This window comes from Juglans regia, chromosome 1, assembly GCF_001411555.2.
Source record: "Juglans regia cultivar Chandler chromosome 1, Walnut 2.0, whole genome shotgun sequence".
In the NCBI taxonomy this organism is placed as follows: domain Eukaryota; kingdom Viridiplantae; phylum Streptophyta; class Magnoliopsida; order Fagales; family Juglandaceae; genus Juglans; species Juglans regia.
In genome coordinates, this window is record NC_049901.1 from 3,837,589 (window position 1) to 3,854,124 (window position 16,536).

General features: G+C 34.1%; 3 protein-coding genes across 5 annotated transcripts; 1 reads left to right on the plus strand and 2 right to left on the minus strand.

The window, feature by feature from the left end:
* The first annotated feature begins 978 nt into the window (after nt 1–978).
* LOC108982498 (glucuronokinase 1-like) lies at nt 979–5,501 on the plus strand. Its single transcript, XM_018953897.2, has 6 exons — nt 979–1,268; nt 2,677–2,826; nt 3,750–3,938; nt 4,024–4,140; nt 4,600–4,760; nt 5,026–5,501. Exons 1-6 carry the CDS (start codon nt 1,041–1,043, stop codon nt 5,252–5,254), a joined length of 1,074 nt encoding a protein of 357 aa, XP_018809442.1. The 5' UTR covers nt 979–1,040; the 3' UTR covers nt 5,255–5,501.
* A 301-nt stretch (nt 5,502–5,802) lies between these two features.
* LOC108982500 lies at nt 5,803–7,653 on the minus strand. Its single transcript, XM_018953902.2, has 2 exons — nt 7,189–7,653; nt 5,803–6,254 (listed from the first exon to the last, which is right to left on the minus strand). The coding sequence occupies exons 1-2, from the start codon at nt 7,588–7,590 to the stop codon at nt 6,096–6,098; spliced, it is 561 nt and encodes a 186-aa protein (XP_018809447.2). The 5' UTR covers nt 7,591–7,653; the 3' UTR covers nt 5,803–6,095.
* Nucleotides 7,654–8,760: 1,107 nt separating this feature from the next.
* Nucleotides 8,761–13,067, minus strand: LOC108999759. Of its 3 annotated transcripts, XM_035693781.1 has the most exons (16): nt 12,913–13,062; nt 12,673–12,779; nt 11,979–12,169; nt 11,705–11,816; nt 11,447–11,602; nt 10,945–11,049; nt 10,576–10,659; nt 10,376–10,491; nt 10,164–10,265; nt 9,965–10,078; nt 9,780–9,836; nt 9,609–9,675; nt 9,435–9,488; nt 9,258–9,332; nt 9,137–9,172; nt 8,761–9,031 (listed from the first exon to the last, which is right to left on the minus strand). In XM_035693781.1, exons 3-16 carry the CDS (start codon nt 11,996–11,998, stop codon nt 8,918–8,920), a joined length of 1,212 nt encoding a protein of 403 aa, XP_035549674.1. In that variant the 5' UTR covers nt 11,999–12,169; nt 12,673–12,779; nt 12,913–13,062; the 3' UTR covers nt 8,761–8,917. The 3 variants fall into 3 exon arrangements, with proteins under 3 accessions (XP_035549674.1, XP_035549668.1, XP_035549677.1); XM_035693775.1 differs by lacking the exon at nt 12,673–12,779; XM_035693784.1 differs by lacking the exons at nt 9,609–9,675; nt 12,673–12,779 and having other exon boundaries at nt 9,713–9,836; nt 12,913–13,067.
* Nucleotides 13,068–16,536: the final 3,469 nt, after the last annotated feature.

Consider the following 16,536-nt stretch of genomic DNA (forward strand, 5'->3'; position numbering starts at 1 on the left):
AAAACACGAAGAAAGGACTCCAATTAAATTGGGCTGGTCTCATGGTCCTAGCTGTGTATGGTGTTAATGGGTGATTTTTAATGTAATTCAGAGTTTGGAATGTCAGCTTGGTTCGTCCGCAACGGTCTACCCAAAAGGAGTACGTAGATGAAGGCTGAAGAGAGACAACAAAAAAGAATTACAGAGTTGTGATCTCTTTCAAGAGAGATGATATTTGTAATCACAGAGTTTGTAAATATTATGTAATTTTTTTTAAAAAAGTAAATAAATATAATATTTATATTAAAAAAATAGATTTTTTAATTATTGATTTCACTCTTTTTTTATTGTATCTGGTATTACTCATATTTTAAATAGGAGGAAAAATAGCAAAAAAAAAAAAAAACTAGAAAGAAAGGATAATAACGAGAGAGAGAGAGAGGGGAGAGGTAGAGGTAGGAAACGAGCAAGTAAAGTAGACTTTCTTCATCTCTTTGTGAACATACGCATGTATTTCTTCCTAATTGGCATTACACTAAACATGTTGCAACAAAATTGCAAGGCAATTCTTTCCTTAGTTTGTCTAAGATTAGCGACGATGGATAAGGATCAATTTATTGGATTTTTCTTGTGTTTTTATTTTTTTAAAATGCCATATTACTCGTAATAAGATATTCATCGAATGAAAATATATTATCTTACTATGTAATAAGGATCAATTTATTCGTAATATGATGTTCGTTAAATGATAAGGATCAATTCATTATTATCTTATTGTATGATGTTATCCATTAATTACTTAATTAATTATCTTTTAAATTAATAAATTTAATAATTGATATACAGATAATGTCCCATTAGAGTGAAAAGATGGCGTAATACATAATTAATTTCTTTTCGTAATTATCCTTTATTTCAAGCTCAAGAAAGTTCCCGATGTGATCTTTGCTGACGTGGCACTTTGACGGGCTAGAGGTACTTACGTGCATATGCATATTTACTAAGGAATGAGCACAAACGAGAAGGTTACATACAGAGGGATCAGGAGTTGAGTTCCTCCAATGGGTACACAAGGAACTTCTTTGGATTCAGCTTCGCGTGCTGTCGAGCACAAGGCCTTTGCCAGGGTAGGACTGCTTGGAAACCCGAGCGACGTATACTACGGCCGTACGATCTCTTTCACGCTCGGCAACTTTTGGGCTTCAGTCCGTTTGCAGCCGTCCGAGGAGCTCGTCATCAAGCCCCACCCCACCCACGATCTCGTTCAGTTTCGCTCCCTAGATCACCTGGTCCGTCCTTCCTCTCCATCTCTCTCAAATTATATATACATTTGCATGACTATGCATGGGTGCATCTTTGTTTTGGTGTGCTTGATCTGGAAATAGAAGATCCGTGTTCTGGGATTTCATTTAATTTTGTAAATCTGTTATTTTCTTCCTTTTAGTGTTAAATGAATACGTATAAGACGCTCAAATTTATGGTTTTATTTAATTTGGCATTTAGCTTAATCAAAGTTTCGATTTTTGGGAGAATCGTGCTTATTTTTTGGTTTAAATTCGAAAGTGATTTAGACTGACGTGTAGCTCGTATTTATTATCGTTATTCTAGAACTTAGATTGTGATCAATTATTAAATTAGATATTGACTTGCGGGATTTGAAACGATGGCATTAGAGGTACAGTTCTAAATTATCCTTATTATTAAATGGGTGGGTTGAGTTATCTTCTGTAAGTACCAATGTTTATGGTTTCATATGATCCAATTGAATCCCTTGCGCAGTTCAAAAAATCAAATAAAAGTGAAGCCCTTGTAGACCAACTATGGGAGGGACACAGCTCTAGCAGCAACGAAACTAGAATTTTTGGTGTTTGTTAGGGGAGGGGGAGGGGGACCACGTATGTGCCTGCATTTATATAAAATAGAAGGAACAACTCTTAAATCCAATTCCAAAATAAGTCTTAGGTCATAATTTTCCACAGAAGTTGCACGTCTATAATTTCCTATTTGGTATGTCGTGAACAAAAAAAAAACCTCAGTAGCTCGTTTTTAATCACAAAATACAAGTTTTGATGCATCAATATTTGGTGGCTTTTTGTAGTTATAATTATAAACGGATGATGATACAACAAAAATAGTGTTCTCTTTTCTTGTATAGATAAACCAACGTAGGTCTGCCCCTAATGATTTAGGCCTTTGGGTCTTTCCTCACCATTGTAGCTTGTCTGAGTCTGCTCTATTTTTCAGATGGTTAGATATTAGGGTTACTTTTTTGTATGGGCTTGAATGATCCTGTATTAAGAGCTAAATTGGCTAACAATACCTTTGCTGGTTCTACAGCCATAGATGATATATTCTACAGTAGAATATGTATTCACCATTTAAGTATTTATGCCTTCCTTTTAACAGATTGGGAGGTTACCATTCGTATGGCAAAGTTATTGCTGTTTGTTATGTTATTATGTATTTGGAGTTCTGTATGAATATTCATTTGATTGAATTCTGTAGGCATTGGTGTTCCTATATTGTTATTTTTTTCATTTAACCATTATGCCCTCAAAATCATCTTTTCATTTAACCGAAATAATCATTTACATATTTTAGCTCATTGAGTCTATATTTGTCTTAGTCCTTGTATGTGATAGAAATGATTCCGGATTTCTTAGAGGATTAAAAAGATGATCTTCCTATTGTTTACAGGTGAATCGATTGAATAATGAAGGTTATTATGGGGGTGTACGATTACTTATGGCAATTTGTAAAGTGTTTCATAATTATTGCAAAGATAACAAGATTGACATTCATGGGAAAAAGTTCACTCTATCCTATGACACTAATATCCCTCGCCAGGTAGACCTTCAACTCAGTCCTACCAGATATTACTTACTTCTCTGTGTGCTCATCATTATCTCAATTGTTTGATCATTATTACGTCAATTATGATGCACCATTCTGTGATTTTTCTTCCAGTATTCCAATGTAAAATTCACCATTTCTCTGTCATTTTGTTGCGTAGGGGTTTATACAAATTAGTTTTGAATGGAGTCCATCATCGCATAAACCAAAGTTTTGGAGGAATCCTAGATTCTTAAATGAACTGAATGCTTGTGTGCCCTTAGATTCTCTTGAGCTATTCACAACAAATAAGAGGATGCCTGGGAATCTCTCAAGGATTCATGACAATATTAATTATGACTCTAGTCAAATTCCACCTTTAAGGTTTAGAATTGTGAATTAGTTATGACTCATGGTAGACTTTTGTTTTTTTGGGAGGAATCGAGCCTGCAATATGAATAAATGACAAAGCCTGATATTCATTTCTTGTTTGTTTTAACTCTAATATGTAGTTGTTCATTACTGTATCTATAATGATCAATGACAGTTATTCGTGTCTTCCAATATAGCTTGAATTTGATGTGTAGTTTGACGCATTAACATTTGAATTTTTGTGTTCTTTGGTCAAACTTTTTATTCACATTGACTTTTAAAGGTTATGTTTTCTAAATCTTTTTGGACACCAATAAAAGTGGCCATAACATTGAGAAAGATACCATCCGCACCTCAACAACTATGTTTGATGTTATCCATTTTGGTTGTGTACAAATACTAAATTGCAAGCATGATTTTTGTTGCAAAGTTTGTTGACTTTTGTACTGTCCTTTTGTTGTTGCTATTTTTTTTTTTTTTAAATAGGAGTAATAGTTGTATAGAGCTTCATGTTTGACTATTTTTATATTACAACATGACACTAAGTTATAATTTTGACATTTCAGACAGGACTTTCAGGTTCTAGTGCAATTGTCTGTGCTGCCCTAAGCTGCCTTCTTGACTTCTACAGAGTTAGGCATTTGATTAAAGTGGAGGTCAGACCTAACCTTGTCCTTGCTGCCGAGAAGGAACTTGGTATTGTTGCTGGTCTTCAAGACCGGGTGGCACAGGTTTATGGGGGTCTTGTGTACATGGTACATGTTTTTAAATTTTGACTCATGTTAGTCACAGTTAATGGATAAAAATGCAATGAAGCAGATACTCAAATTCCTAATGCAGGATTTTAGCAAGGAATACATGGATGACCTGGGGCATGGCATCTATACACCCATGGATATTAGTCTTCTCCCACCTCTTTATCTCATCTATGCGGAGAATCCTAGTGATTCAGGGAAGGTTAGTTTTGAACTAAATTTTCCCTCCTAACTTGTAGTGATATTTTTATTTATTTATTATGGGCTACCATTCTCATCTGGTTTAGTTATGCATGATTTTAATGGCACGTTAGGTACTCCTTATGTGATGAAAGGGCATGCAATAGTTTTTAGCAGTCAAAGGAGTACTCACTATAGTAGAAGTAAATTGTATCTGATTGGATGGGAGCAGTAATTCTTGTTTTTAAAGTTGGTCTGATGGTCTTACCATCGATTTCGTTTTTAACAAGGAGAAATTTTGTCAAACCAACATGCTCTACGACATTCACATTTTAATTACCTTTTGTTTCAGTTGTTTCTGATTGTGTCAGTTATTTAATTTTTATCAGTTTGTTAGCTACTAGCACCCACACTGGGATCAGGTGACCATCCTGCTTTAGTAATGGAAGAATTCAATTTTATACATTACTTGTAAATGCAGGTTCACAGTACTGTACGCCAAAGGTGGCTTAGTGGTGATGAGTTTATAATATCGTCAATGATAGAAGTTGCAAATATAGCAAAAGAAGGAAGGAAAACATTACTAGAAAAGGACTATTCCAAACTTGCAAAGCTCATGAATCATAATTTTGATCTTCGGAGGTAAGAGATTCATCTCACTCGACAGTTCAAATCGCATATGAGAAGTCATTGATTGTAACAATTCTGACATGAGCTCCCCAACTACACCTTAAGGTAGCTCTTCTGTTTTCCATCTGTATAGAAAGATTGCCTTTGTCTGGGAAGGATGATGGTTGTCTGAGATGCACAACTCCTTGAAAAATGACCTTCCCTTTCCTAATCTCGCAACAAGAGCCTGCTTGTACCTTTATAGCTATTGAGTAGCGTTTTTTAAATATTTGTACAGGAGCATGTTTGGCGACGATGCCCTTGGTGCTTTAAATATAAAAATGGTGGAGGTTGCAAGAAAGGTGGGTGCTGCATCAAAATTCACAGGTAGTGGAGGAGCTGTAGTTGCATTCTGCCCCGATGGGCCTCCACAAGTAAAGCTTCTGGAGGATGAATGTCGGAAAGCTGGTTTTATTGTTGTGCCAGTGGAAGTTGTTCCCTCTTGTCTAAATGCCGAGGAGCTTTAAACCCTGAAACTATAGAGTTTTGGAATCACACCCCCCTGGCTCCCTCTTGCTCCCATAAACCAGAAGAGAGCATAAGATCCATTCGTTTAAAATCTTCAATTTATTTTTTCTTTTTGCTTCTGTTTGATTTTACCATATCCAATGATGGAGCACATTGTAGTTCTAAACTCCTCTTAGCATGGTAGAGTAGTGATACATGTAATTACAGTTTTATTCACATTTTTACTTATAAGATTTATTTTGTTAATTTCTTTTTTTAAATTCAAATTTTGAATTTAAAATTTTATAATTTTCAACTTATCAATAATTGACGCATGGATAATTGACGCATGGAGAAATAAATTTTTTGTAAGTTTTTTTTAAATATATTTAGCATTTTTCTTTTAAGTATAATCCATGTACCGATTGAAGATGACAAATATAAAATTAAGGTTTACTTCTAAGATTTATGACCAAAGAAATGGGCACACTTCACAAAGTAAATGTGCCTAAAAACTTGATGAGAAACTTTTAATAGAAATAGTAAACACATGCAGCATACCACACAATTTCATCAGAAACTCAAGTTACTTCAGGCATTCTCCATCTTCTCTCCATTCATTAGATGGTTAGTTCAATTACAACAGCCCCTAATAAATCACATGATCTAAAACTAAAAAACACTAAACTCTAATAAGTTTTTCCCATCTGTCTGAAAGTAGAGAGTTTCTACATGACAGCGGATTACAATAGCATATAGCTTGCCTTGTTCTTGGAGCAGTAAAATTACTGTTACAGCTTACAGGTGAAGTTTTCAAACATACCACTAGCTTCGACTGTTCCCTCCCCATCCTGATAAAACTCAATCATCACACAGTGATGCAATGAGCTCATGTGGTGAAGCCCATATTGGAAGATCGATTAAAGATTGCTTCAATCGGTCCTCTTGTGCACTGCACATAGCTTCTGCTACATCACATAGATGTGAGACATCATGAATTACCGCTTCCTCGGCTTCCACCTGCATTGTCGAGGCTTTTAGGAATAAGGATGCTGCCAGAAATGGAGTTCAACCAAATCCTCTGTTTTTGAGTTGTACAATTTGAAAGTCTAATGTGTGGTTTGGATAGTGAGTTGAAATGAAAATTAAATAAAATATTTTTTTTTAATATTATTTTTATTTTGAAATTTGAAAATGTTGAATTGTTTATTATATTTTATATAGAAATTTAATAAAGTTATAATGATAAATAAGATGTAATGAAACACGACTAAAATGAGCCCCCCTCTTTCTGTTTCATAAAGGATAAATATATCTTTGTCCAACCTTTTTCTCTGTTCTGTGGCTAATTGTATAAAGAACATAGAAGGAATTAAAACTTCGGAATTTTAGTAAAATTCGAAGGACCGCAATTACAAGCCACCGTAAAGGAAAACAGAAGGTATACATTGAATGGAAGATCCAAAATTACCGTACGACCAACATCTAAGAAAGTTCAAAATTTAGGGGAACTGGGGTTTTATAAAAGAAAAAATAGTAAGAGAAATCCTTGATGCTAGTAAGAGCTCTAATGGTGAAGGAATAGAGTCTTGAGCAGCAATTCTTCAACAGGAATGAGAAACCATAAGCGAAACTGAGCAGAACCCTAATATTTGGTTGCTCGGAAACTGAAGAAAGATAGAAAAAAGGGAAACTTTCAATTGTCTACTCAACTTTGTGCCCGAGGACAACAAAGAATTCAGCTCAATCAAGCCAAATGATTTAATCCTTTTGTTTTATTTACCCAAAAAAATCTAGCCAAATAGTCTCAATTAGCCGGATTAGAGTGTGTTTTCTATCTTATCGGGGAAACCTAAGAGACCCAAATTTTCAATTCCTTTATTTTTTTTCCAGAGTTTCCCGCCAACCAAACGACAACGACCCCCAAAAAAAAGAAAAAGAGAAAGAATCCGACCTGCAAGAGGAGCTCATCCACTAGTGACCCATTAACAAATTCAGGCAAATGCAAAGACGAAGAACTGAACGACGCCGTGAGCTCTTTTTCCTCTCGTTCGCTTAATTGTTGCCGTCTGATCGAACTCTGACTCTCACAGTGACGGGATTTCTCCTCCATTGCACGCAAAGCTTCCGACAAAAGCTCCCACCGGTCGATCTCACTCTGGTACCGGGCCTTCAGTTTCAGCAGCGTCGCTCTCTTACGCTCCCTCCGATTCCTCTTCTCCGCCTCGGGATCCGTATTCGACGTCTGTCCAACGGCCGCTGGGTCGAGGCGGTGCTTCTTACGCTTGTAGACGAAGCCATCGTCGTTATAAAGCTCCCACTCGTCGGCTTCACAAGAAGTGGTCGCCGAGTCCATGTCCCGAGAGCGCGAATCGACAATATACTACATAGAAGTGAAAAGACGAGTGCCCAAAAATGGAAATTCAATATATTTTGAAACAGCGTTTCATACGTTACAAACCATATTTATTTATTTATTTTTATTAAATTAATTAAATTATTTTCCTCATAATTTTTATATCACAAATTTGTTAAAAATAAAATAAAATACTTACGTAAGGCAGTAACGATGGTTATAAATTTTTATAAATTTGAACTTGACAAAACTTGTTGTCATTCCTCCACATGATAAAGATAAGAATAGGTAATATATGAAATTTCATATTACTTGTGAAAGAAATTTTTTATAAAGTTTCAATGAGGCTCTAATTATATTATTGATTATTTCTTTTTAAGTATAAATTATGTAATTTGAACCTTCTATTAAATATTACAATCTATGTAATTTTAATTTACATAAAAAAATAAATAAAAGAGCGAGAGCACGCACAAGCGTCTCTGTCAAACTTATAATAATAAGGCTCCGCTTGAATTGAAAAGTGATTTAAACTCATCTTATTTTATCTCATCATTATAATTTTTTAAAATTTTTACATAAAATATAATAAACAATTCAACTTTTTCAAATCTCAAAATAATAATAATATTAAAAAATAATATTCTAACAATATTTTATTCAACTCATCTAAAATCATCTCATTTCATCTCTCAATTCAAATAGAGCATAATTCTTTACTATTTTTTTATAATTATATTTTAAATTAAGATATTTATATAAATTAATATTATTTATATAAATTATTTTATAAAATATCCTACATTTAAATATAATTATATAAAAAATTATAAAAATAATTGTGTGGCCATTGTTTTCTTTCTCGAAAGTAATTATTGAATAGGAACTGAGAAGGTTTAAATTAGATTTTTGGGCTTAACCCACAATAAATAGGGCTTATATTCTTAAAAATATGGAATTTTTGTTAAATTGTACATAAAAATTTATGGTTTTATGATAAAATATTATTTTTTATTATTTTAAAATTTAAAAAAATTGAATTGTTTATTATATTTTATATTAAAATTAAAAAAATTATAATAATGAGTTAAATTTACAACTTTCAACCCGTACCTGTGGGAAATATAAAGTTTTCGTCTCTATTTATCAAGCGTCAGTATGAATTTAACCAACATATAAAGGAAATAGTTTATATTAAAAGTTCAAAGCTATAAAAATATATATAAATATAATTAATAACAGTAGAGTGGAAGTAGTGCAGTGTCTTCATCTCCAAGCACAATGAAGTGGCAAATTTACAGAGTTTCCCAACCCATTGTTTTCTAATCTAACGAGCTGTGGAATTTGTTGCATCAATTCCCATCGCCATAAAATATTCTTTTTCCGCATTAACCATTCGTTCTTGGAACATTGTCCATTCCCTTCGACACCTTTCTCTAACCTGCCACAATGGAAACCACCAAATTCCCCCACAAGTACATGGAAATTAGTCCACCAGCAAGTACATGGAGAGAGAGAGAGAGAGAGATCATTAAACGTTACATACCCCTTCCCAAGGTGCCCTCCCACTCTCTGCTTGTCCCTGATGAAAAAAGAAGAAAGCAGTGACACTATGATTTCTTCCACAGAAGATGAATTCATGACTAGTTGAAAAGCTCTAACTTTACCTGGTTCCCGAGTGAAGGAACACTTTGATGAACAATCCATTGAGCATCTACAACTCCTATTTTCTCGTGAGCAGGCTGTTTTCAATGCAATGGAACAGAGTTACAAAAACCCAATTATATTATAAACAACAGCAAGTATGATGCTTGATGGAGAGAGAAAGAGAAGAGGTCACAAACCTCTACACATTTCCTAAGAGCAAAATCTAGACCCCATCCATGAACCAGATCGTTCTGCAGCATTGGGACAAAAAGTTTAAACTAGATAGAGGGGATTAATTAACTAATCATTTTTTAATTACTAGGATTAATTAAGGAATCATAACAGATACAACAGAACAATATAATCCATGCCTGAATCATATACCAAACACATCGCCATGCATCCCGCGAAAATACAGTTGCCATGATCTCAACAAACCTGCCCATTTAAGATTTACAGTATAACTCATTAATACCAGTTCTAAGAATTCCTGAGCAGAAGATGAGAGAAGTAAATGATCAGGGTCAGCTATGTGTGCATACGCAGCACATGGTGGCAAATGTGGATCAGTACACCATCCAGGTTTCTCCTCAGTGTCCCTGTAGGAGGGAGAAAAAGATCATGGTCAAGCTGAAAGTAGAATCAGTGGAGTTCAGTCAAACCACAAGTGATACATCTTTGATTAGCAGTAAACGGAGACAGATTAAAAAGGTATCGCTACTCTTACTTGTGAACTTCGCCATTGCCTCTCATCTTTGTCATCTGCCATGTTAATCCATTATTTGGTTCTAAACCAGGCTGTGAAATCTCCAAACCATGCTTCCTCACCAATTTTATATATCTGCAGTGACAGAATCTGAAACTTTAAGAATCCTTTTCCATCGTAACAGCCCTTTTTTTTAGATTTTATCATGCTGAACACTCACTCCTCTGCATCAAAATGCTCCACTCCAAGATCCTCATCCCACATAAAAATGTAGTCGTAGGCAGCAACAATGTCAGGATGCAGAAAGCGTTTGGCATACCACCTAGGACAAATTTCAGGGAGCTTATGTCAAAACATGAGTAAATATGACTTAGCAAAAGTATGAGCAAATTATTCAATAATTTCAATTTGGTGAAAGAGCTAATTGCTAACCATTTGGTTTGTTTCCGAGCACTCACATGGATAGCTCTCCTCGACCATTCAAACTCATCCCATTCACTTGTCCGTCCATCATAGTGAAACAAGAGAATGGTGAAGTTCTCGGAGAACTGTAAATAACAATTTAGAAGGAGATGGAGAGAAGAACTTTGAAAATAAAAATAAAATTGAGTGAGTGCAAAATCAGTCTGGACCTTTTTAACCGCCGCATCAATATTGTTTCTCTGATCATAACCAACAGTGAAGGTAACAAGATACTTTGGCTTGATGGTTAAGTCCTGCGAGTACTAACTCCATCAACAAAATATTCAGATAAGAGAATAAATCTGAAAAAATTAATCATTAGGTGAAATGGAGATTCTGTATTAATGCTTAGTAATTTTAAATTCACAATATTTTCCTTTTAAGGCGTGCAGATTTAATTTAATTTCTTGATTCCGGCGAAACCTACTTGAAGTGCAATTGATATGGTTTGTTCTTATTCCGCGAAACATTTTCCTTTTAAGGAAAGCACAAGGTTTTATTTTTAACTTCCTTTAAAATATATGATAGTAGACAGACACCTCGCTAGGCTGACCCCATAGTCGGCGGAGAAAGAAATCAGACTCAGATGCAATGATACCAGGAGGTAGTCTTTCAGCCCCTCGCGGATTTGTCGGAACCCAAATCTGCATTAGAATAAAAGGATTAGTACCTATACTAGAACATAACATCAGAAAGTTCAAATGCTGGCGAGCCTCCTACAACAATTACAACATTAGCTACAGAAATTAGCAGTCTCACATGTTACTTTCATTAATGGTCAGGAACAGAAATTAATCAGAATGATGCAATGCCCTGTTTGAACAAAAAGGTGTATCAATTATCATCTTTAATTGGGAAAATACTTTCAATTTACCACTACATAAGATAGACCTTCTTGGAAAAGTTATGGGCTGTTAACACCAAAATATATTTGAAGAAGGCATGGCACAATATGAGGAGGCGATAAAGCACTCCTGAAACATCACAATTTCAGGAAAAGGTAGCCTGGAAGAAGGCTAAAACTAAATAGAGATAACCTACCTTTGAATCATTAAACTTGTAAAGCCGAGTGGGGTGGACTCCATTACCCTTCAAAGAAGACCAAGCATGCAACAATGCTCCAGTTGAAAGCTCTGAGTACTTGTCCTCGATATATGTGAGATCAATGGAAGGAAAAAGGCTGGTTGGAAGATTCATCTACCAAATTTGAGCGTAATAAAATTAGTTCTTGTACTCTTAGTTGACATTGTTAGAACCTAGCAAAGGACAAACATAACTATATAAATATAAATTTGGCACCTTGGTTAATGAGAGTGTTGGAAATGATACTCCCAAAAAGAAGCCAAATATAACTCCAACAAAAGTTGTTACAATAAGCCTCATTGTCTCATTCGGTTTTCTCAGAATTCCACTGCAGCCCAGAAAGAGGTCCATATTACACGTTGTAATGACACTTTCATTGTCATCAAATTATTATGAACTTATTGTCCAATGAAGAGAGGCAGAAAAAATAAAAGAACATTTTTTTCCAACATTAGAAGAAACAGAAGAATGTCAGTTAGTAGTTTCATACCTGCGGAAGGGAGTTCCCATGTTTGTCAAAATCTTCCGACTCTACAATCACGAAAAGTAGAAACTATCCAGCAAGCAAGAGCCTTTCCAAGCACTCATCAAGTTAGTGGGTTTCAGGGCTTCAAACGTGACGAACCCCTCATGGCGAAATGCCCAATACTCACAGAATAAAAAACATAGCATAAAAACTGGCTGCATGAATCAAATCGAAGACAAATTACACGTATATACTATAAAACGAAAATGCGTTAATTTCATGCTGCAGAGGAAATTACCCACCCCACAACAAAGGCGGGAAACCCAAGGTTAGGTTAGCAACCTTAAGTTCAAGGAATGAGTATAAACCCGATCATGGAACAGTGGTACTATGCTCTAAACCTAAATGATGGAGAATGGACACAAAGCATCTAGGTAGGCATATAACAAAACCGACAGGACCGCATCCCACCAACCGACCTCGGTAGGTTTCCGAGCGTCCGGCGGCATGGTGTGTGGTTTCATTGTTAGAAAAACCACCGCCTGCGGTCGGGTGACAACTGGGACAAACTTCATAAATGGGGCTACAAGCAATCCAACGGTGGTTATGGTACTTGAAGAAGAGGATCCAATCATTCAAATCCAGGATAATGAAAAGCGAAAGCAACCCAACATATAAACCACCCAACCAAACAACAACGTAGGACTCTGTTACTTACTAAATATCCAAACAGATTTTCGAAACCCCAACTCAAGTTTCCTTGGATCCACTTGACAGTAATAAACGGTTCTTTCTTGGAAGAACCGCAATAGCTTAGCTCGAATTCTAAAACGCAAGAAAGAGTCGGTTGGTCAATGTTAATTATCCCAAGAAATGAAACGGGAAACATTGATGGAATTTTATCTGAATCAGATAGCCAGAAAACGAAACGAAATACTGTAACGAGAGATTAACGTACAAGCTTTCGAATCGTAGGATTAATAGTCTTTGCAGAGAGAGCCTTGAGCAACAGCCACCGCTTTGAAATCTCGGAAGTTTCAGCTGCCAAACGCTGTGCAAGAAGGTCCTGGTTTTCGGAAACAACTTGTGAATTCAGAACAAGCCGTGAGATTTTAAATTGAATTTCTGAAGAGCCACTCTCTCTCTCTCTCTCTCTCTCTCTGAGGAGATATTCTTACGTGTATTCGCTCGGACATTGAACGCTGGAATCGAACGGTGTCGTTCTCACGCGGTACCCGCGAATAGCTGCTGATAGCTGATGGTTTGGTATTTGGAATCCACGTGTATGGCACGATATTGATGTAAAAGCTGACAGATGGAATATTTCTTTGTTTTTTCACTTTTTTTTAGTTCAAAAATCGATGCTGCCATGATGTAATTTGCAGTTTCAAAATTTGATTGCCGGCCTCATAAATACCATTTCGAAAACGATGATATTTGCCGTCCCTATTCACCCTCACCTCACGTACCTATAATTTTTTCACAATTATATATAAAATTATTATTTTTATAAAATATAAAAATATTTTTTAAAAAATATAAAATAATAACTAATAACTTATGAAAATAAATTTTTTATTATCTAAGAACATTCCTAATGATTTATTTATTCTATCATTTAAATTTTATTTTTTTATTTTAAATATTAACTTTTACAATATACCATATATCAATTTATTTATTTTATCTTTATATTATTTAAATATTATATTTTTTAATATATTCATTTTAAATAAAGTAAAAAGTAGATAGATAAATAAATAAAGAGTACTACTTGCACTAAAAAAAATAGAAAATAGAAAAATAAATGAATTAAATATTCATACAAGTGTGTATAGTGTTTCATAGATGTAGAGGTAGTACTGTAGCAAACTGGATATTAGTGATAAAATATTAGAAATGAATATATTACAAAATATAATATTTAAACGATTTTATGAAACTATATTACAATTTGGATTGGAAATGAATATATTACAAAATGAATTGGATTGGAAATGAACATTTTCGTTTATATGTGAAAAAAATAATATTTAAACGATTTTGTATATCCAATATATGAAACCTATATTCGTTTATATATCTAATTTATTTTTTTCTAAAAACTATATTGGAAATATTATTTATCCAATTTTTTCATATTTTTATTTTATTTTTAATTTTTATTTGGCTTATATGTTTTTATTTTGTGTGTATAAGACTGAATTATATTACATTGTATATAATAATATATTGTAGATATAAAAAATATATAGATATTACAAACTTATTAGTAGAAAGAAAATGTTTAAAAAGTATAAAAAATATTATTTAAATGATATTAAGAAAATATATATAAGTTGATGTATGATATATTGTAAAAGTCAATATGTAAAATAGATAAAATGAAGTTTAGTGTGTATTTTAAAAGATAAGATAAAATAACTATTGTGAATGTTCTAAGATTTACTACTTGTATTTTATTTTTTATTTTTTTTAAAGTTTTTTTTAACATCATTGATAATTAAGAAAAAATTAAAAAAAATATAAAATTTTATTAATAGTCAATTTTTTAATCAATAAAAATTTAAAATTTAAAAAATAAAAGAAATAGTAAACCAACGGTAGGATGGTAATATTTAAAGTGTTTAAAAAAGTAAAAATAAAAGTTACAAAAATGGGAGACAAACCCACTCTCTCCCTATGTACCTCCCTCTCCCCTTCCCCAAATCCATCCCTCTCTCCCCAACAGAAGCTTCCCTCAATACTTCCCCCTCCCCTTCTCCAAATCCCTCTCTCCCTGATTGACCCTTCCCTCTGTAGCTCCATCTCCCCTTTCCCTAAATCAACAAATTCTCTCTCTCTCTCTCTGTTGGCCAACAAAACAGAACTTCCATCTCCCTTTTTCAAAAAATGCATAACTTAATGTTCTGGGTGGCCATGAATCAAGCTACTTCAAGCACTAAGTTTCTTCAATCAAGGCCTTTTTGCCACTCTCAGCCATATCCAAGGTTTCCTTGTTGCATAGCCAAACAGGGCCAATACACCATATTTTTTCTCCTATTGTCTTCCGGTATTCTTGGACATATGCCAGTTTGATTTCCTCGCAACAGTTAATCAATACTCCATATGCTCCTCCTTCAACTTCCTTAATCTTTAATTGAATACCACTCATATCTTGTCGGTTCGAGCCGCGATTGAAGAATTGAGTTTGTAGCTAAGCGCTTGTGAATCTAATATGATCTAGAAATTCGGGTACTATAAAAAGCTCTGAATTGGAAAGTACTGTCTCAAAGACCTTAGACTTGTGTAAATTGTGAGAACACACAAGATTGAAGTAATTTATACCATCGAATCAGATTCTTGAAATGCCAAACCTGAGGGCAGTATCAACTGTCCATGAGAGATTTATATCAGACATGATGCAGTTTGGAGGGGGCTTTAGCTGTAGAAGTGTTGATGGGAAGGAAAAATGTTAGTCATTTAATGTTAAAGCTGTAGAAGTGGAAGCATGTTTTGGTACTATTTGTTTGTAAACTAATGAACTATGTACATTGCAAATAATCATCGGGATCACAATTTCGGGTGAAAAGTCAGTAATTTAACCGAACTTCCGAATATGCAATGCATGGGACCGGAGTTTACCCTGCAGAGTAGGTACGAAGGGCCATGCCTTGGAGAGGTTCCGACATAAAATAAAAAATAAAAATAACTAGTGAACTATGTTCAGAATTAAACGTGGTGCAAAGTATTTGGTTTTTGTAATTTGAAGGTGCAGTTTGTTTTTTCATCCATCTTGATGGCCATAATTAAGTTTTGTATAAAGTATTTTTTTCTTATAATTTGAGGGTGCAATGTCAGTTTTGGTGGTTCGGGATATAGATTGTAAATCATTCGCTTTGAAGGTGCAAAGTGAATTTATACCTCCTGAATAATTTAATTATTTGAACTTTAGTACCCATATTATTGGTGAGAAATAACTTCAACTTTGTCAGTTCCATTTACCTTAAAGAAGCAGAATTTTGGTGAGTATCATGATCTTTGGAAGGATGACTGATCAACTAAGCCACATGTGAGCACCATAGGCTTCTTGGTAGCTTGACTCTACCGATTTACCAATAAGATGTGCCGGGTTTAAGCTTTCGGCTTTATTTTGCAATACTCAGATCCTTCTGATGGTGTTTCTTTGGTTGCAGGCGTACATTTATTAATTAAAAGAAAATTTTAATTATAAACGATTATGCATACTAATATGCGCATCTATTCAATATGTTTGGTTATAAAATAGATTTTATTGAAAACAATATTAATACCCAGATTGATACGCAAACTTGTTTGTACATAACAAAACTCTTAATTAAGGTTGCGTTTGGATCATAAAATACTCTCAATTCATCTCAACTCATCATTACAATTTTTTCAAATCTTAACACAAAATATAATAAACAATTTAATTTTTTCAAATCTCAAAATAATAATAATATTAAAAAATAATATTCTAACAATATTTTATCATCTCAACTCACTTCAACATCCAAACTCACTCTAAATCCTCATTTTCAAATGGCAATAAATAGATAGAAAAAGGAAAATAATAATAATA

Bases quoted from the DNA above. Each gene is read 5' to 3' on its own strand.
- LOC108982498 (XM_018953897.2), top strand. From the start codon at position 1,041: ATGGGTACACAAGGAACTTCTTTGGATTCAGCTTCGCGTGCTGTCGAG. The intron at 1,269-2,676 runs GTCCGTCCTTCC...TATTGTTTACAG, and splicing joins TTCGCTCCCTAGATCACCTG to GTGAATCGATTGAATAATGA. The intron at 2,827-3,749 runs GTAGACCTTCAA...TTGACATTTCAG, and splicing joins ACACTAATATCCCTCGCCAG to ACAGGACTTTCAGGTTCTAG.
- LOC108999759 (XM_035693784.1), bottom strand. From the start codon at position 11,998: ATGGGAACTCCCTTCCGCAG. The intron at 10,660-10,944 runs GTGTCTGTCTAC...TAGTACTCGCAG, and splicing joins TATGGGGTCAGCCTAGCGAG to GACTTAACCATCAAGCCAAA. The intron at 10,079-10,163 runs GTGAGTGTTCAG...CTGTCACTGCAG, and splicing joins GAGCATTTTGATGCAGAGGA to ATATATAAAATTGGTGAGGA.
- LOC108982500 (XM_018953902.2), bottom strand. From the start codon at position 7,590: ATGGACTCGGCGACCACTTCTTGTGAAGCCGACGAGTGGGAGCTTTAT. The intron at 6,255-7,188 runs GTCGGATTCTTT...TCGACAATGCAG, and splicing joins TGGATGAGCTCCTCTTGCAG to GTGGAAGCCGAGGAAGCGGT.